Source organism: Talpa occidentalis, unplaced genomic scaffold (genome assembly GCF_014898055.3).
Source record: "Talpa occidentalis isolate TD23 unplaced genomic scaffold, MPIMG_talOcc4v2.1 talOcc4.12, whole genome shotgun sequence".
In the NCBI taxonomy this organism is placed as follows: Eukaryota; Metazoa; Chordata; class Mammalia; order Eulipotyphla; family Talpidae; genus Talpa; species Talpa occidentalis.
Genome location: NW_023601212.1, coordinates 55,592,412 through 55,613,362, shown reverse-complemented (window position 1 = coordinate 55,613,362; position 20,951 = coordinate 55,592,412). Strand labels below are relative to the sequence as shown.

The following is a 20,951-nucleotide window of genomic DNA, read 5'->3' as shown; positions in this document are numbered from 1 at the left end:
TGTTGAGTCAAAACAGCATCCTCTGTAAGAGGGGTATGTTTTTAAGATATAATTGGAAGAAAGGCAAAAGCAGGAAAGATGTTTGGGCTTTTAAACAGGTAGTAGTGCTTTTGAAGCTTCTTAGAGAAGAGAGACCCACTTGGTTGAACAAGAATCCAGGAGATGATTCAATACAAGAAAAAAAAGGTTCGCCTGTATTTAAGTTCTTAGGATGTGTAGAAGCAAACATGATTTGTATCTAAGTAAAATCTGCTTTCTCACAGTTGTGTTCAACTTAACCAAAAAATTGTCTCTAGAGAACATACTGTTACTGTTACAATCCAAGCATGAGTCTCTTGTGGAGACTTTTTTTTTCTTTTGCCCAAAGCAGGCAAATCCTTTCCAAATTAACCAAGCAAACTTAAAGAACACCTTGAGTAGGAGTTAGATTGCCTGTGATCTTTGCCACCATCATTTCTTTTCTGAAATGAATTTTCACCTTTGCCTTTAAGGCATTTGGTCATTGAAGCTGCTATTCCCAAGAGATGGCAGTCCTGTGTGCCTTTCTTGTGAGAAAAGCCAGCTCTGCCTGACAGATGATAGTGCACATCTTGCTGGTGACTGGACTTATCTTGGGATTGGGCCCTCCAGAAGACTAGAAACAAAGATTTTAAGCCTTCTGAGCCTTAAAATTAAGGAGGTTACCAGGAAGAGCCTTAAGATTTTTATGTCAAAACTTAACTCCCTCATTTAATTTTGTTTGGTGTTCTAAACCTATATTTAGTGTTGTTCCTCTGTCTCCTTTTAGCATTCGCACATTTCAGGTCGCTAAAACACAGGCTTAGTTCTGTGTTCTGGCCAAGTGGTTCTAACATAGCAGCAGCTGATATAACACAGGGTCAGCGGAGGACAGGCGTGTGCCCACACACCGTGAACTCAGCTGGGTCTTCTCCCCTGCATTTTGTCTTAAGTGTCCCAGATTTGTCCTTTGGTTCAACAGAGACTAATGTTTTATCAGTGTGGTTGAACACATTTAATGCCAGTCAGTGGAGACCAGTTTTAGGCAGCCACCCTTTCAAAAAGTTTGAATTTATGCCCCAATTTTCTTGCATTGAGAGATGACTGAGTAACTTTTAACTACTTTAAAATAGCATGAAATTAGGATACTTTTGTACTTTCTATACATTGAGATGTACACAAGAATGGATTAAGTTATTTAAAAAAGGGATGGAATTTAAGAAAACAGATATTAGCACAAAACAGTAAAATAGTATTAACAAAAGGAGGCATGGATTCCAATTTTTAGACCATTTACTGTTTGTGTCCAGTGACACCCACAGTCAGGCTTGAGAACAGCTGGGCTGGTGCTTGCAGGGAACCAGCAGGTGGGAGGGTAGGGAGGTCTCCTGTCAGCACCGCTTTCCAGAAAATGTTAGTTGAACTAAATTATGGATTAGTGTTCTTTCAAATACATCATCCCTTTAGTGTACCACAGTGGAACAGATAAAAACTGTTCTCAGACTGGGAACTTAACTCAATGTTGAGGGCAGAAGATTCTGCTAAGGAAAAACAGAGGCGAGGAAAAGCTGCTTTGAAAATGTATCAATGTTTTTCTCAAAACACTGTAGAAAATATTTCATTCTCTTAAAAGGAATTCAGAGATGGAGTCATTAAAGTTGGACTTACACTGTAGAGTGTAAGTAGAGTGGTGTGACCTGACACTGAGAGGATAAATTGGCGTTCTAAGTCAGAATTGGATTAAGCTGGAAAACTGTTTAGGTGTATCTTGGAGAAAACCAGCTGCAAGCTTGCAGCCCTAAAATTTACAAACACAATTGTGTTTGAAAAAAGAGGTAGCTATCTTTTTTTAAGTTTTGTCACTCTGTGCTCTTTCTGGTTTATTATTGATAAAATCTGGCACTATTACAGTCAAGTGTTTGGAAAGGTTTTTGGCCACCCCTAAGTTGGGTGTGCTTGGCTGATAGCTAAAGGTAGATACATTTTAATATTATAAAATTAGGAAAATCGGAACTGACTGCCCTTTCCTGTCCTCCCACATGGTAAATATGTTCATTCCAAAGTTTGAAATAGGAGTATAGTGGTTTCATTCTAAAATTGTTCTTTAATATGAGACTATATTATGAGTTTGGGTGTAAATAATTTTCTGTGTAAGAAAAATAATAGGATCTAATTTGCTCAAGAGTATTGTTCAATAATATATTATTAATAAGGCATTTCTCCCTGTTTGAACTCAGGATTAATATGCCAAATGAAATTTTAGGAGGAAATGGAAGAATTCAGGTATGTTCATTGCATATTATATAAGATGACCCTATACATGGCAGCTTTTCAATGTCACCTGAAGGCAACATGTTCTTTCAAAGATTTTCATCTTTTCTTAAAAAAAAAAAACAAACAGGCTTCTGGCCTTCCCTTTCCACCTGCTATCTTCCTTCAGCCTCTCTTCTCAGTGGTCCCTGTATGCTTTGTTTGACCAGTAAATGACCACCCCTCAGTGATGGTAACACAGCACCTGTCAGTGAGCGTCTTATATGAGTCATCCTGTGAGCTTGAGCTTCAGGAAACAGGAGTAAATGTATATGTGTGTACATAGTCATATATGTATTCTAGCAAGAAAAAAATGTATTTATTTTGACACAGGGAAACACTGACTTATGTTGCTAAAGAACTTATGTTGCTAAAAAACTTGAAGCTAGTAAAATGTTTTCTTGTCAGTCCCTTAAAGTGGACCCTAAGTGACATAAAGACTATTCATTCAGCAGACACCTACTGAGCAACCCAGCTGGACACGTGAGTGCACCAGGTAGACCTAACTTTGAGAGACCTGTCATTCAGGGGAGGGCCGGTTTTTCTCCCTTGGATTCCTTGACTCTAGGTTGAAAAGGTAGGGCCTCGGCACTGCACTGTCCAGGTTTACAAAGAACTAAGGTGTTACAAACATAAAATGTTTGGGTGGGGGGGTATAGGGAATAACTTACTGGGAAGGTAATTTATTTGCTTAAGGGGAAGTTTGGGAACCAGTACCCTCTCTTTCAATCTACCAAGGATTTCCTCTTAGAGCTATTGCACAAAGTTGAGGTTATGCTTGGTAAGATACCAGACAAGACAGATATGCGCCTAAATTTCTAATGTGTTCTTTGGGTTTCAACTCTGGAAAAAAAAAAGAAAATTAATAAAGATTTTAATAAGTATTGATGTTATCTTTTCCTCTTACTCTGTTTTTTTCATTTTGCAGGATATTGCCATTCTTTTCTGTTACAATTTCCTATCTGTTTTATTAGGGGACAAAAGACAAGTTAACATCGTCTGCACCCACTTCTACATGCGTTGTTTCACAGTATCTATCTGATGGATAAGACCTGTACGCTTTCTCACTCGTCTTCAAAAAGCTCATGCCAGAATTCCAACTACACCAACATTTTTCACAGGATAATTCTTAGGTGCCTTTTATATATTCTGTAGTTAACTCCACACTTGAAGCTTCTGTAGAGGTGAAGAATCCCAAAGAACTTGTCTTTGTATGGAAGAAAAGACAGTTGCTTTGAATGTAATTCTTAGAAAATCCAGATGTTTGCCTTTTGAAATGGAAATCCAGCATCAGAAACCTCAAAAAGGCAGTGTTCTTAAAATTTTTTTACTTGATTTTTATTATTTTGTTTGTGCCAGCTTTTGTCATTTGTACCTGACTGCTGGGAGACTGGACCTTGTACATGTTCCTTAGTGACTCAGTACATATATTCGATCATTTTCCAGGTGAGATTTCTGTCTTCCTTTGCTTCTCAGCCATATCAGAGACTGAAATGAAAGGTTGAGGAGGTAGCTGGGAGCAGGGAGGGGCCATGGTTCTCTTATGCATGAATTTACCCAGTGTATTTGCCTATAAAAGGTGACTTTTTAATAGCCCTCTTTTCATAAAAAGATAGTCATGACTACTGGATCAACAAGGGTGGGCTTCTTAAGGGACTGTCTATTCGGTTACAGTTTGTGAAGTTGGCTGAGCAGACATTTGGGCATTGTGCTGGGAGCTGTGGGTGCATCAGGATCATAGTGACTGTCCTTTTCCTCAAAGAGCCAATCCTAGCAAGAGAGAACTGCTGAAGCAACAAATGCCTAGGGAATTAGGTGAATTGATTACAGGGAAAATAAGGAGCTGGACAGAATGGTGGGGGCTTGGAAGGGAGAGTGGTAGGCAGGCCCTGCATTGACCCAGGCGTGTACATGTGTGTGTCACCAGAAGTGATCTCTTCCAGGGCTTCCTGGTTTTCATCCAGGGTGGCCTGTGTCTTGAGAGGACAGTGTCAGTCCATGATAACTCAGTTGCTCTATGGTGTGGATGTCAAAGAAAACCACAGGTATATAAGATGAGCTATGACAGATTCATTGTATGTTTTCAGAGTGTTTTTTACTTGCCAAGTTTATTTGGAGATAAAGACTTGCTTTTTACTCAGACTGTGTTGAAAGCAGAAGTGCTCTGACTGCCTTCAGCAGGGTTGGGAGATGCTTTTGCAAAATTAGGTCCTATTCAGATGATCTCAGTAAAGGTGTTGTGGGCCCGTTTTTCGCTTACAAAGACCTTGCAGATTTTGGTTAAGTTTGGGACGTAAGAGTACATTTCTAAAAAGCTCCTGGATGATACCAATGTCACTGGTCCTTGAACCACACTTGAGTAGCAGCACTGAAGGGTTTGCTGGCTGAGGAATCCAGCTGCCTGCAGTTTTCACAATAGCCCATAGATGTCCCCAGCATCCATCAGATTTTACTTCTAAGAGTTATAACTGGCAGTCTCTAGGCTTGAGCAATCTCCACAGTTAAAACAAACTAGAGGTTTGTTTTAAAAGTGGTATGTGGATTCATTGTTTCTCTGTGGGACTGAATGGTGTTTACCTATACTTTTTTAGGGAAAAAATATTTTCTCAAAATCAAATTGTTTGTCCAAGAACTGCCTATTTTGTTTACAATGAAATGCTAAATCCACAAAAAGGCATTTCAGGAATTAGCAGTTAGCCCTACACGGAGGTTACAAATAGAGAATTATTTCTACATTCTTAAAACTTGGATTTTAAAAAGAAACTTGTGTTAATACTAGTAATTTTTTATCACAGATTTACCTATAAACCTCACTAGTATAAATACAGTCATCCAAGCCTCCTGGAGACCATCTAGAGCTGTCTCCAGAGCTGTCTCCAGGGCATATACAATAACAAAAGTCAGTATGTTACAATTAGCTCTTCATCTTCCCGGTATTCTTTTGAGGTGCCCACTTTATGGGTAAGTAAAGGACCACAGGAACAGGTAAATAACCCCACCGATGACATACATGGAAACTTGTATGGGCCATCCTAAAGTTCTATACTAGACCACCATTCATGCTCAAGCAGTGTCTGGAGGAGCTGATGTTTTCAATTTCCAAATAAGCACAATGGTGTCCCTTGTTAACTGCCCTCTGAAGGGTTTCATGAGCTTGATTGTATTTACAACATGTAATACTGTGCAATATGCTACTGGCCACTGCTCCATGGAAGGTTTTGGTTCAGTTTTAACATCTGAGAGGTTCAGACAAATACATATATAACATTCCTTTTAATTCTCCAGTTACCATGAACTGGCATTTAACTGTTCTGGCTTTCTGGATGAAAGGCCAGAGCGAATCTAGCTGGAGGAAGGAGCAGACCTGGCAGTGTCTGTGAGCTGAGAGACTGGGATGTTACCTGTGACGTCTGTGAGATATGACGCTAGCATTCATCTCACTGTCAGGAGAGGCCAACCTCAGAGCTACTGTGTACATGGCTTTGGTCAACTCCCAGTTTCCTCCTAGGACTAAATAGCCCCGAGGCCTGTGGCATCGATAACTCAGGTGACTTTGAAAAATGCATTAAGTTCTTCTGAAATCTAACAAGCTTGTTCCATGTTTATGTTAAAGAGAAAGAAACTCCCAAGAGATTCAAGTCTTTCACTAGGGGTGTCTGACGCTCATAGTTCATCTGCACTTGAAAGCTGCAAATTCAGCCAAGAAAGGGCAAACGATTCAGCCCAAGCTTTTCATGAAATAGGATATTGACCAGAGGACTCATCTTTTCTCATGACTCCAGGGTTTCCAAATCCCAGCTTCCTCTTGCTTTGGTGCACTCGCGACAGGAGAACAGCTGTTCTTTGCTGGGGTTTTATTTCCCTACAGAAACCACGCCCCTGCATCTCAGACCCAGGGCGCCGCTCAGTTCCGTGATTTGGGCGAGGTGGTTGTCCTGGTTTCATCTAACAGGTTGGCAGGAAGCTGGTCTGCAGGGCACAAATGGGTGCCATCAGAGCAGTAGAGTGACAGTGGCATTTCAAGGCCTGGCTTCACCTCTGTAACCACATTCACCCCAAAATAGACTTTCCTAGGAGCCAGCCCCGTGGGTGGGCGGTGCCTACGAAGGCCGCGGATACCCTCTGGTCAGCAGACGGTTTTGGTTCCTGCGGGCCCGGCTCGCTCTGGGTCACGTGTTCGCCCCACCCAACTGCGGTTCCCTTGGCAACGCCAGTCCCCACCCACCGGTCGGAAGAACCTGCACCGCCCGCGGGACTTAAATTGCGGGCGAGGCGCGACGACGGGACCCGCGCGCCATGCTCCGCGGCCCGCGCCGCCTGCTCTGGCTCTGCTTCCCGCTGCTGCTCGCGCGCGCGTCGGGGCAGCTCGGCGCGGACAGGCCGGGCGCAGGCGCCGAAGAGGCGGGCTCGGGCCGAGCCTGGCCCGGCGTCCAGGGCCTACGGGAGCAGCTGCGGGAGGCCGCTGCCCTCTCCAGGCGGTACTGGACGCTCTTTAGCAGCCGCCTGTGGCTGAGGGAGCGTGAGGAGGACGCGGCAGCCACTGCACAATCGAAGGGTAAGACCTGATCGCCGGCCACAGCTCGGAGGGGGCAGGTGCACCGGCAGGGGGAGTTGGGGCCCCGGGGTGACGGCTCCTCTCCTGCTGGGCGTCGTGATCTAGGCCTCGGTCTGGTGCCTGAGCCACCAGCTTTCCTGTTCACTCTGCTCTGGCCCTGCCGTGTGCTGGGACGGCCTCTGGGGCCTGGGCACCCGAGCGCCCCTGCGTCCCCTGCCCACGGACAGGTCGCGCTGGTTCCCACCTCGCGGGTTCTGACTCCCAGGAGCTGCATTCACTGGGCCGTCTCCCAGCCTAGGAACTGCCCTCCCTCCCCTTCTGGACGACTCTAAGGAATGTCCCAGGTGGACGCCCCCAGGCGCCCTCTACAGTGCCTCTGGTGGAAGCGGAGTCGGGACTGGCAGCCTCACTCTGGACTTGGTTTTTGTGGTTTTTTTTTTTTTTCTTTCGGAGCTGAGTTCTGGTTCTGGCTCTGTCACTGACAAATTGTGTGGCAGGTTTTGTCACATCACTGTCATCGACCACATGATCTCCGAGTTCCTTCCTGTCCCTGTAGATAATTCTGGGTCCAGTGGTAGTGATCCATAATAAGCATCTATATTGGTGCTATACACATTGTTCACTTAAGTCTAAAGATTTCTAAATTCCAGTAAATGGTTTTTGTTTTTTTTTTTGCTAAGGCTGGGTATATTCAAACTGACATTTGACAAAGGAATTTTGTCAAATTTTGTCAAAATTCCTGTCGACTCCAGGCACTTGGAGCTGACTGTGATCAGATGATTTTAGAATCCAAAACAATCAGACAGAATGATCACTGCCTGCTACTGTGTGTGCCCCTACTAGGTGCAAACTTTTTGCAGGAGGGGTCTGGGAATCCCACACTTCTAGCATACATTGTTATGGGCATATTTATTCGACTGATTGAGACTTTGTTGGCACTGCATCTCAGTGCCATCTATTTCCTCAAAATCCGGAGGTGCCCACTCCTGCCCATGCCCTGAGAAGGTGCAGGGATGACCCAGGAGTGAAGTGTGTGCAGTGGGCTCTGAGGGAGAGCAAAGGATGGGAAGAACACTCCTCGGTCACATCAATTGGGCAACACGAGTTCTTCAGGGAGGTACTTCCTGGAGTGCCCCATACTCACAGCTCTCCTTTTGCAGGCTGGAGCCTTCCTCTGTTGGGCCAGCAGTACCTTGATATCCTGACCACATGGTACTGCACCTTCCGGGACTGCTGTGACAGTGGGGACTGCAGGATCTCCAACAACTTCTCAGGTTGGACCTTGTATGGCCCTAAGGGGCTGGATCTGTGGGGAGGGGACTTCCTGGTAGTACTCACTACTCAACTCCACCATTGCTCCAATAGCTGGGTCACCAAACACTGCAACCCACTGGCTGAGATGAGAAGGAAGTCAGGCCTAGCAAAGGCTCTGAGCAGACTAGCAGACTAAACAGGATGTATTTATTTATTTATTAAAAGACTTATTTATGCATACAAGAACTGGGGTATAGGCCAGAGGTGCGGGGCTGAGGATTCGCCAGAGACAGAGTGAGGAGCAGAACAGGCAGACTGACCGAAATACACTGCTTCGGGGAGCAGCAGCGTAAACAGGAGAGGTCTGCTGCGCCATGTGGGTAGCTCCCTGGTTGGCCAGGATCAAACTCGTGCTGCGGTGGCTAGGGACAGCTTGATAACGCTGTGTCTTTAACCCCTGTGCCATCAGGGAAGCCCCTAAATAGGATGAATTTAAATGAATAAATATCTCCATAAAATATTTAGGGGTCCTGAAACTCCAGGGTGGGAACAACCTCATGGGCGTGGGAAATTGGGTTCCTCCTTCAAATAGAACTCTACCAACCATTCTGGGATGTCATCAGACCATGCAGAAAGAGAGGGTCCATTCTCTCCCTAAATTCAATCTTGATTTCCCAAACTTCAGAAACTAGCCCTTGAATCCCAGCCGTTTCAAGTTCTGCCCTGTGGTTTTCTTGATCTGAGGCCAAACAGGATGAATAAACGATCCCACGTCAGAGCAAGGCAGAGGTGGGCACTGAGCCTGAGTGGCCTCTTTCTTGCTCACAGGTCTCGAGGCAGATCTGAAGGAGCGACTGCATGGCCAGCATCTGGCTGGGGAGCTGGTCCTGAGAACTGTGAGAAGCTACTTAGAGCTGCCCCGGCCAGACAAAGCCCTGGTGCTTTCATTCCATGGTTGGTCTGGCACAGGCAAGAACTTCGTGGCAAGGCTGCTGGCAGAGAGCCTGTACCGGGATGGGCTGAACAGTGACTGTGTCCAAGTGTTTATTGCTACACTCCACTTTCCTCACCCCAAATATGTGGACATGTACAAGGTGAGTCCTGCCAGTGGGCCTGGGGCAGGAATGAGGCCTTAATAACCCAAGGAGGAGGCCTCTGCTGTAAAGGAGGCCCTGAAGCCAGCCCTTCCTTATAAGGAGGTAGGTGCTGGAGAAACCTTGGGGATAGGGAGGCGGAGCAGATGGCCTTTGGGACAGAACCTGTAACCTAGAGAGATATCTCGTACACACAGATGAGGCACTGGGCCTGTGGAGAAAAGCCTATGTCCCAAGCTCTGTGTACATACCAGCCAGACACTGAGCTTAAACAGAGATTCCAAGTATTATTCATTTAGCTGTTAGGGAAGTAGTGGAAATGTCACAGGAAATGTGGAGCAGAGAGAAAAGCTTTTTTTTTTTTTTAAGATATATTTTATGCATACAGAACTGGGATACAGGCCAGATGTGTGGAGGGTGAGAGGAATCACCAGAGAGAGTGCAGAACAGAACAGGAAGATCAACTGAAATACACTGCTCAGGGGAGCAGTGGGCGCGACAGGAGAGGTTTGCTGTGCCCTGTGGGCCACCTCCCTGACTGGGGATCGAACTCATGCTACAGTGGCTGCGGGTAGCTTCATAGTGCTGTGTCTTAACCCTTTGAGCCACCAGGGAGGCCCAGAAACAGAAACTTTATCAAAATCTCCCCAAAGAGACACACCATAGTTAGCACTTCGGTGTACTTCCTTAGTCTTCCCTCTATTTTTTTTTCATTGTTGTTATTGTTGTTTAATGGACAGATATAAGTGGTTTTTCGCGCCTTCCCCAAACTGCTCATTATATGCCAAATGGGTGGACAAATTATCTTTGCCACTCTGATATTTGGGGCCCTTCTATTCAGACCGGTAGTATCGGAAACCAGCCAGATGACCAAAATCCACTGCAGATGGCAATGTGTCTGTCTTTGCCTTTCAGTTCCAAATATATTTGGAGTGTGTTAACCTGGGAATATTATGTTAGCTGGAGGACAGAGACTGTCTGTGTCACCTGGAAATGGCCTTGGAGGGCAGGGGGAAGGCCAGTTTCCTAAGAGCAAGTGGCTGGTCAGCTGGAATCTTCCAGAAAGAACTAGCTGGCTTGGACTGCGGCAAAACTATTGTGGAGGTCTGCCTCCCCATGTGAAAACTGACTGCACAGCCTTGCACACACACACTTGGGTGACAGGAGCTGAAGTTAGAGGCCAGGGAAGCTAGAGGTGGCCAGGGAGTACCGGCCCTGCCTGGGGCAGGAGCTGGTCCTGCCTAGTGAACCTTGCAAAGCTGCATCTTTTCAAATGAAAGCTTGTTCTCTTAGCTGGGGTGGAGAACCCCAGCTGTGAGTTGACTGCATCCCACATAGGTCTTCCTGAGGCTTCTCTCCTAAGATCTCAGCCCAGCCTGGATTTCAGGACTGGGCACTGGCTGCCTTGGGGTACTTGAGCCTCTCTCTGCCTGTCACCCTGATATTAGCGCCTGACTGTCCTACGCCTTGGGGAGGATGAATCAATGGTTAGTTCCGAGAGGGGACCTCATCCTGGAGGGGGAGGAGGAAGACTGGGACCTGGGCTTATTCCCAAGGGTAGGCAGGCCCGCTCCTGCCTAGACTCGCCCCACCTGTTTGGTTTTCAAACCTGAGGGTACACAACAATCAGCTGGGAAACTTGGCCACGCATGCCTCTGAGGAGCTTTTGGATTGGTCGTTCTAGGGTGGAGCCCAGCCCCAGCCAATCTGTTGCTAAATCCCTGGGGAAGTCAGTGCCTCATTTGTCCTGGCCCTGGAGGGAGGGAGTGTGCCACCACCAATTGGTCCCAGCATCTCCCTGTATCCTGTGCAGGAGAAGCTGACAGACCAGATCAGGAAGACGCAGGAGCGCTGCCACCAGACCCTGTTCATTTTTGATGAAGCCGAGAAACTGCACCCCGGACTGCTGGAGGCCCTCTGGCCATACCTGGAACGCCGAGAGCCGGAGGCACACAGGGCCAAGACCCCAAGAACCATCTTTCTTTTTCTCAGGTGAGGACTGAAGAACTAGTCAGAAGGGCTGGGGGGGAGGGGGAGGGAGGGAGTGGGGGCAGCGTTAGAACCCTCTGACCAGGTGCTGTATGTGCCAGGTTTAGGAGCTGTTCCCTGGGATGTTAGTGGGCAGTGGAGCTTCCACACTGTCCTAAGCTACATGTGAAATCAATAAAAAAAAAAGCCGTACCCTTAGGCCTCTCTCCTGCTGCCCTGATTCTACCAAGGTACTTCTGCAGGACTGCCCCACCACTCACAGCGCAGGCCAGGTCACCTGCTCCAGCACCAGCTGCCCCTCATTCAGCTTCCCCCACGCAGGTGATTCTCTAGATTGTGAGGCTCGCTCAGGCTTGGCCTCCTCAGGGAGGCACCACTCCTACACTGCTGTCCCCCGCCCCCATCTTAGAAAGGCATTCATGGTCTTTTCAATTGCATTGCTGTCATGTTTCAGATGTAAAACATATTTGTCTAGTTGCTAAATGTTAAGTAGGTAACACGTGTCACCGTACATAGTTGCAAAATGGTTTTTCTTGTGATAAGAACTTTTAAAATCCACTCACTTTACATCCCTTGGATTTATTTTATACTGGGAGGTTTGTACCTTCTAACTCCCTTCACTCATTTTGCCCACCTCACACCTCCGGCAACCTCTGTCTGTTCTCTGTATGTACGAGCATGGCTTCTGGGGGTTTGTTTTTTTGTTTTTATTTTAAGGCTCCACATATAATATGGTGTTTGCTTTTTTCTTAGTTCACTTGTTCACTTAATGTAATGTCCTCATGGTCCATCCACCTTCACAAATGGCAAGGTTTCCTTCTTTTAGAGATGAATATTTCCTTTGTATGTATATATAATTTTTTTAAAAGATTTATTTCTGCATACAAGAACTGGGGTACAGGCCAGAGGTATGGGGCGTGAGAGGATTCACCAGAGACAGAGTGGGGAGCAGAACAGGCAGACTGACTGAAACACACTGCTGAGGGGAGCAGCGGGCGAGACAGGAGGTCTGCTGTGCCATGTGGGTCACCTCCCTGGCCAGGGATCGAACTCACGCTGCAGAGACTGGAGATAGCTTCACCGCACTGTGCTTAACCCCTTGCACCACCAGGGAGGCCTTGTACATAATATTCTTCTGTGTGTCTATATATGTATACACACTCTGCGATTTCTTTATCCAGTCATTCATCAGCGGATATTTAAGTTATCTTCATATCTGAGGTTACTTCATATCTTTCCATAATGCTGCAATGAACATGCAGGTGTAGATCTTTTTTAGTGTTTTTGTGGGTCCTGTGGGAATTCTTTTTAATTCTTTGAGGAACCTCCATATTGTTTTCCATAGTGGCTGCATCAATTTCCATTCACACCAACAGTGCGTATAAGTGCAAATTCCCTTTTCTCCATCTCCTTGCCAACACTTGTTATCTCTTGTTTTTCTAACTTTCTAGCAGGTGTAAGATGATATTTCATTGTCATTTTGATTTGTATTTTCCTGACAATTAGTTATGTCAAGTACCTTTCATGTACTTGTTCGCCATCTGCATGCCTCCTTTAGAAAAATGTCTATTCAGATCCTCTGCTCTCTACAGGGATGCACATGGCTTCTGGGTTTTTTGTTGTTTTTTTAAAGACTCCACATATAAGTAAGATCATATGGTGTTTGCTTTTTTCTAACTTAGTTCACTTGTTTACTTAATGTAATGTGAATTGAATTTCATATTGAGTTGTAGGAATTCTTTGTATTTTTTGGATATTAACCCCATTCGATAGTTTGTATTTTCATTTTGTGGATAGTTCTCTTTGCTGTGCAGTTTTAGTTTGTTATGATTCTGCTTGTTCATTATTGCTTTTGTCACTTTGCTTTCAGTGTCAAATCCAAAAAATCACTGCCAAGATCTATGTCAAGGGGCTTACCACTTGTTTTTTCTTCTAGTTTTATGGCATCAGTTTTCTGTTGAGGCCTTCAATCTGTTTTGAGTTAGTTTTTGTGTATGGCATTATATAGTGGCCCAGCTCCATTCTTTTGCATGTGGTTGTCTTTTTTCCAGCACCGTTTATTGAAGACACTTGCCTTTCCCCACTGTATATTCATAGCTCCTTTATCATAAACTCATTGGCCATTTATGTGTGGGTTTATATCTAGGTTCTCTAGCCTTTCCTGGTCTGTAAGTAAGGTGTAGGGGACTCTACAATGTGCTGCAAAAGAGGGCAGGGCGCCCTCCCGTGATGATTTTAAAAGGAAAGCTGAAAGATTTTCTGATAGAATTTGAGTGCTCAAATTCATGAGACGAGGGCAATAAATTCTTGCCGTTCTTCCCCCTGGGTTCTATATTATTTGGCACTATTTCTGAGGCAGTCCAGAGGCCCAGGCTCACTAACTCATGGGCTATCTTGCAGGAATCTTTGACTTTGCATATAGCTTCCTCCCTCTCCTTTTCCCAGGCCTGAGGTAGCTTTTGCCTCATGACCATGGCCAATCTTCCCCAAACTTAGGCCTCATGGATCTTGGGCAGTGCCTGGAGTGGTGCCTGCATTGACTTTCCCACCTGGCTTTCAGATCAGAACACCTTCCCCGTCCAGGTACCAGGATTTCCTCATATGAGCCAGGTGTCCCTATTATCTCTAGGCAAACTTTTTGGTCATTAACCTGCTGTCAGCAACTTTGTCCCCTCCAGCCCTGCCTTTTCCCCCAGTGACCTGGCCTTTGTGGCTGACCGAGGCCACGTGGTCACTGGCAGGTAGACAGTGGAGGCAGGATCCAGGGACGAGCCACCCTGCTGGCCTCCACTGCCTGGGGACACAGGCCACACAGGCTTCAGCAACAAGGAAGTGGCCTCTTGTTCCAGTGACTCTGGTGTGGCCTGCGAGAGCCAGTGGTGACAAAAGGCCTAAGTGCAACTGTAGGGAGCGCTGGGCCAGGCTGACAGTGCCTTTGCTGTGTGGAGGCAGAAGTGTGGAAGCAGCTGCTGAAGCAGGGAATACAGTGTGCAGTGGGATAGGGGCCACTTCGAGTCTTTCTAATCTTGGTTGAAGGAATCTGGAGCCCACAGGGGCAGCACAAAACCAACTTTAACAGCACCAAATGTAGAAGGCTTTATTAGGAATGGGATCTCAGGGCAGGACAGGAACACGGAGCTCCAAGCTGTCGCCTCTTCTCATTGAAGGTATAAAGTGACGGGGGTCATTTTAACACCTGTGCTCTTTGGGCTGTTGTCAGGAAAAGGATAGAAAGGGCTTTGAAATTTTAAAAGCGCTATATGAAAATGTGGAATCATAGTTCTTATATACCAGTACGCAGAAAGTGTTTGTAAATGTGCGTTAACTGCTAAAGGTGACGTCAGTTTTCTGGTACAAGAAACTAATGATTGTGTCAAGTTTATATTCTTTTTTTTAATGTTTTTAAAGATTTATTTATGCTTACAAGAACTGGGGTACAGGCCAGAGGTGTGGGGGGCGGGGTGAGAGGATTCACCAGAGACAGAGTGGGGAGCAGTGGGCGAGGCAGGAGAGGTCTGCTACACCATGTGGGTTGCTCCTTGGGCACCTGGGGATCGAATTCATGCTGCAGAGGCTGCAGATTGCTTCATAGTGCGGTGCTTAACCCCTTGTGCCACCAGGGAGGCCCCCTAAGTTTATATTCTTTAGGAAAGACAAATAGGGTAGGGTTTGTTATCAGAGTGGCTGTCAAGTCTCCTTCCTCAGGGGTCTCAGGGCCAAGAGCTAGTGAGATTACAGGTGTTGTCCTAGAGGCACCTTCAGACCTTCCAGTCAGGAGGGGGGCTGGGAGGATATGGAAAGGAACGGAGATGCTCTGGGAAGGTAAAACTGGTCTAAAGATGGATGTTGGAACCAGGTTGCAGTTGCTGAATACTGGGGGGGGGGGGGGGGGGGGGGCTTGCGTGCACTTAGAGAACAGGCCTAGGTTTTGTCTTGGCTGGTGAGATAAAAGCCTTTTACATGAGGAAGAGAGAAACTGACTAGAGGATGAAGCATAAGAGAAATTCAGATGGGAGGTAGAGATCATGTAAACACATGTACAGAGATGCCCATTTATTCAATAAATATTTAACACCTGATATGCGCTAGTGTTATACACAGACTAAGCTTCTGCTCCTAAGTGTCTGGTGAGTGAACACCACTGGCCTACCTCCAACCCCACCCAGCATGTCTATGAAGACATGCCTTTGCCTCCTGTGGAGAGCGCAGGTAGGGAAATCCCTTGGCTCTTAGGACCCTCTTAGGACCTGCCTCAGCTGATGCAATTGTGGTCACTCTTGTGCACACAGATGACCTGCCTGTGGACCCTCCTGCACCATGGAAGGGGCGGGGGTGTAGGGAGGGCAGCAGCAGCATCTTGGAAACTGCTTTCCTGTGTGCAGGTGTTAGGGGAACTCTGAGCAGGAGTGAAGGATAGCAGGATGAATAGACGGTCTTCGTGCCATCCGTCCATCCAAATATCCATCTTGCCTATCTGCCATCCAATAATCCTGCCATCAATCCATGGATGGTCGGATGGCAGGATAGATTGTAAGATTGCAGGTTTTGATTGATGAAGGGAGGGGGAACAAGGAGAGAGGGATGGCAAGATGGAATCCAGGATAGCAGGAAGTGATGGATGATAGGACTGCAGAATGGGTGGCAGTGTGGCTGGATGGCATGATGCAGGTAGGATGGCAGGCAAGATGGATGTTTGATGGTAGGTATTAGGTTAGGTGGGTGGATGGATGGGGAATGGCGGGATGCCAGGAAGGCAAGATGGCAGTCAGGATTGCAGGACGTATAGCTGGAAGGCAGAGTGGATGGATGTATGTTTGTCTCCATCCTGCTGCCTTTATACTATCTTTCCTGCCAGCCATACATTCTGCCTTCCTTGCACGTCCTTATTGACTTAAGAGTTGTTCGGTAGCATATTGTTTATTCTCCACAAATTTTTGGTTTTCCCTCCCCCCTTTTGATTCATTTCTAATTTCATGCCCAAAAGATGTGTTCAATTCTCATAAATTGACTCATTTTTTTTTGTCCCACAGTATAGTCTATCCTTGGGAATGATCCACGTACACTTGAAAAAAAAAGTGTATTCTGTTGCTTTTGAGTAGACTGCTCTGTGAATGTCAACTCCATCTCATCTAACTCATTGTTCATGGCCCTTTTGTTTGTTTCTAGATGATTTGCCCATTGCTCTAAGTGGAGTGTCAAAGTCCCCTATTATTGCTTGCTGTCTAGTGTCCCTTTAGGCCTGTTCACTTACTGTCATCTTCCTGTTGTACTGATCCTTTTGTCACTAAGTAGTGTCCACCTTTGTCACATTACCTGCTTTGCCTAGAAGTCTGTCTTATATAAGTGTAGTGGTTTCTGCCTTTTTAAATTTTCTGTTGGCTTGGAGTACTTTACCGCTTTAAGTCTGTTTTTACAGCTTATGTGATTAAGCAAAATATAGTTGGGTTTTGTTTTTTAACCCATCTGGCCACTCTAACTTTTGGTTGTTGAGTTCAATCCATTTATATTTAGGGTGTTTCTTGATGGTTCTATCTATTAATTGCCTTGCTCATTTTTTTTTTCCATTCAGATAAAAGAGCTCCTTTCAACATTTTCTTGTAAGCCACCTACTCTTGTCAATTTATATTACCGTCCTCCTAACTAATTCTTAAATCCTCTCCATCACCTCAACACATGAACTATTGCAGAGGGCTCCCTGACTAGCTTTCTGCAGCTATGCCATGACTCTTCAATCCAATCTCTGCAGCTCTAGAATGATCTTATAGGTGAAGGGTGACCTGATCAGGCTTACTTCCTAAATTCAAAACCCTTCAGTGATTCTCCACAACCTAAAAATCCGTGAGATGTTCTAAGATTTTCTCACACGAGCTGTGGCCTATCTTCCCTGCCTCATGTCTGATGATTACACTGTCTGCATTTACTCAGAAGCTTCATTTTCCCTCTGAAGCCTTCTCCTTGGGCCTTGTTCCTGCCATTAGCATTTGCCACGTTGCCCTAGAATTGCATACACACATGCCTCTTATTCTACACTGAAGTCAAGGGGAAGAGCTGCATCATACATCTTTGTGCTCCCAGCAGTCTCAGTGTTGGTCAACAGGGAGCTAGATAGAGGGTAGGTGGTAAAGCAAGATAATGTCTTTCTTGTACAAATCTCTGGGTGTTAGAAAATCTCCTGGGGGAGGGAAAACCCAGGTCCCTCAACCTCCAACTTTTGTCCAGTCTTCAATACAGTGACTTAAATAATGAAGTTACCCACTTAGAAACTAAATACAGAAATCTGTTAACAAGCAATTGTCTCTTTTCAGTAACCTTGGAGGCAAAGTCATCACTGAGGTGGTCCTTAATCTACTTAAGGCTGGATGGTCCCGAGAAGCAATTACTATTGAATATTTAGAGCCCCACCTCCAGACTGAGATCATGGAGTCCACAGGTAATTGACTCCTAACCACACAGAAAATAAGACTCTGGTAAGAGCCATGGGGTGACAGGCTTGTTTAGTTATGGGGTGGGCAGAGCACTGAGGACACACCATGAACTCATCTGTCACTCCAGGTAGGCACAAGAAAACAAGCTGAACTCCTTTTCTGAAAAATGCTTTTTGAAAGAGCATAGTGGTTTCCCCCATGAGAACGTCAATGGGTCAGCCTCCAGTCATAGGTAGGGTTCTGCCATCAAAGGAAACCGTCAGGTAGGTAGTCCCGTGACTACCTAGTTAACCAGCATGCATATCTAGTTAACCCGGACATTCTTTTCATGAAAGACAACTCGATACTTCTTGACAGAGACTTCTGGAGTTGATCTGACATAAAACCTTGACAAGGCTTTAGGGTTAGGTTCAACCCCAGGTTAGACGCCACGTAATTCTGGGTTTTGATTTCAGACAGTGGCTTTGGCCACAGCTGTATTGTGAAGGAAAACCTGATTGACTTCTTCGTCCCCTTCCTGCCACTGGAATACCGCCATGTGAGGCTGTGTGCACGCGATGCTTTCCTGAGCCAGGAGCTTCTATACACAGAAGAGGCACTCGATGAAATTGCCAAGATGATGATCTATGTCCCCAAGAAAGAGAAACTCTTCTCTTCTCAGGGATGCAAGTCTATCTCTCAGAGAATTAATTATTTCTTACCTTGAGGGGTGGACAAAGACTTTCTGAAGCTGCCTTCTTTCCAGGAACAGGACCATAAGGGATGGGAGAATGACGCTGGCATCCAGCAGTCACTAACACACAAGTGGCATGAAAAAGGCAGGCTTTAAATCAGAAATAGATCCAACTCTTAAGATCACATAGTGCCTTAAAATGTGGGCCAGGTGAGTAGAGAAAGCCCTATGGGAGACAAACTGCAAGGGCTTATTCACACCTCAGCTCCTATCTGCAGATGCCTGGACTAGGATGTCGGGCCTGAAACTGCTGGATCTTAAGTGACAGACAGAGAAGGAAGGATTAAAGTTCTGCTTACCAGCACAGGGGGTACACTGTGGGTGTGCAGGCCGTGGGTTAGCTTTTAAGTTGGTCCCAGAGGGAAGCCAAGCAGTTTCTGTGAGCAGAGGATCAGCAGAATCTCAAGCAAAAGTAAAAAGTGCACAGAGGAAGAATTCTTAAGATAATCATGGTAGTGTGTAGGCTGTTACTCTTCTGCAGATATAAGGGCCTGGAAGACATGACACTTATACGTACAGATTAAAATTTTGTATTTTTCTAAATCCCTTAGTTTACTTTCTTATTGAGACCTAGTAATTGTGCTCACTCCGCAACATTCGAAATGCCAGTTACTGGTGGGGATGGGGGTGTTTACTGGTGCTGACAGGGTAAAATGAGTTTCCTTTTGGGACCACATTAGTTGAGCTAGGTTATTTCCACCTAACTGATGAGGCTTCCACAGCACATTGCTCTTCTAAATGAAAACTGCACTCCTGTGCTCCATGCTTCAGCTAGATAGAGAAAAACATCCATTTTTGAGAACTGAAAGGCCCTGTGTAAACATGTACACAGAGGGTGCTCATTGTGTCCTTTTTCTGGACTAACACATGGATCTTTTTAGATTTGTCATCACCTTTAGCCCTGGTGAGATAGAACACTCTCTACCATTTAACAGTTTATTGCTCTCATTTACTCAAATAACTGTCACAAGACTAGGAATACCTGCTCAAAACACTCGAATTAATGGAACTTAGTTTTATATCACTCATGAGATAAAAGTAAACCTGGCCCAACTGCACAGAAAAATGGGGCGAGCTATATAGCTGCTGGCTAACTGCCTCCGGCTCAACATCTTGGGAAGAATATGCAGATTAGACACCCAACTCTAAACTCTATGTACACCTTAAAAGGCGCCTTCCATACCGTTAGGTCTCAGTCACAAAATAGCTGACATCCTTTTAGCATTGGCCAGCCATGTTCAATGTCATAAATACAGGGTTTGAACCTGTTAAAACCTCAGCAACCAAGATAAGCAGCACACAGTAGCGCAGAACACTCAAGCCAGAGGGCCCAGCCCGGAAAGCTATATAGTTCGGCCACTTACCTGTAAGACCACAGGAAAGCCATTCATCTCAGTTTAACCGTGGTTTCCCCTGTAGTAAAAGTAAGCATAACTGTACCTACCTCAAGGATTGTGGAGCGGATAGTGAGTTCATCTTTTATAAAGAGCACGATATCCTAAAATAAAAACAGGGAGGACGACTGAAGGGGGAGTTTGAGGTGCGTAAGCCAATGCTTAACTGCCATTCTGATGGGCGTCCCGTATGCACCGCTAATTATATCCCACTGACACCTAATTAAAACATTACTTCTAAAAGCACTGATTTTTTAAATTAAATACCAAGTTGAACTAGACTATTTCCTGTGAGGTTCTACACTTACTCTTATTAATGCTACTTTGGCTCAAAACATTTTTACAAGATTTAACTTAGTCCTCTCAGAATTGACTTTGAGAGAATTACTCATTTTCCAGTCCCCTTATGTTGGATGGAGGCACACGCGCACACATACCTTACGAACCAGTTAGGCTCCAAATGTTGTCCTTGGCCATTTTCAAAAATGTAATCCATCAGAGGATGAGCATTTGCCCCCATAGCAGACATCTAGAGAATGTGCCAAGGATGTTTGCTAAAATCAGCTTCTTTACCATACAGATATCTATTTTATGCAGAGAAAAATTCTATTTACATTTTCTGTCTGTTCAAATTATGGGAGGAACACTCCAATTCACAAACCTAGTTTGCCAATAAAATATTGCAACCTTTATTTAAAACACAAGTTGGCAAACCTTGTGAGACAACAGGCAGACAGCATTCCCCTTACAAGGGCCTCATTTATTTACATCAAGTTTAACACTGTTAGCAGTTCACAGTCAGACAACAGGATGAGAATTAAATTAGAAAAACAAAACAACTGAAAATATATTACAATAACAATTAAGAACAGATACCTGACAACACTGGTAGTGTGACCCATGATTGATGTGTTTTCAGTTAAGTCCCATATTGTCTCGCTGTGCCCCCTCAGTGATGCGCACAGTGCCAGGCCCGCCAGACCTCACCCCCTGCACCCACCTCGCTCACACCTGCAAGCGTGACCTTTGGTATAAAAGTTTGATAAGTTTAAAAAGAATCTGAATCATGTTTTAGGACAGAGTTCTGTCAAACACTATGAAATGTTCAAACTTCTTTTTGCCAAGGGTGTGTAAAACAGGTTTCTCCACTGATAGTCATGACTGAATCAGATTGCAAAGAAGGGAAAATATGGGATCTAT

General features: G+C 45.3%; 1 protein-coding gene across 1 annotated transcript; it reads left to right on the top strand.

Moving 5' to 3' along the window:
- The first annotated feature begins 6,603 nt into the window (after positions 1 to 6,603).
- TOR3A (torsin family 3 member A) lies at positions 6,604 to 20,322 on the top strand. The gene is made up of 6 exons (XM_037506392.1): positions 6,604 to 6,862; positions 8,023 to 8,136; positions 8,945 to 9,210; positions 11,024 to 11,202; positions 17,505 to 17,629; positions 18,080 to 20,322. Exons 1-6 carry the CDS (start codon positions 6,604 to 6,606, stop codon positions 18,328 to 18,330), a joined length of 1,194 nt encoding a protein of 397 aa, XP_037362289.1. The 3' UTR covers positions 18,331 to 20,322.
- The last annotated feature ends 629 nt before the right edge of the window (positions 20,323 to 20,951 follow it).

Bases quoted from the DNA above. Each gene is read 5' to 3' on its own strand.
- TOR3A (XM_037506392.1), top strand. From the start codon at position 6,604: ATGCTCCGCGGCCCGCGCCGCCTGCTCTGGCTCTGCTTCCCGCTGCTG. The intron at 8,137-8,944 runs GTTGGACCTTGT...TCTTGCTCACAG, and splicing joins GATCTCCAACAACTTCTCAG to GTCTCGAGGCAGATCTGAAG. The intron at 9,211-11,023 runs GTGAGTCCTGCC...TATCCTGTGCAG, and splicing joins AATATGTGGACATGTACAAG to GAGAAGCTGACAGACCAGAT.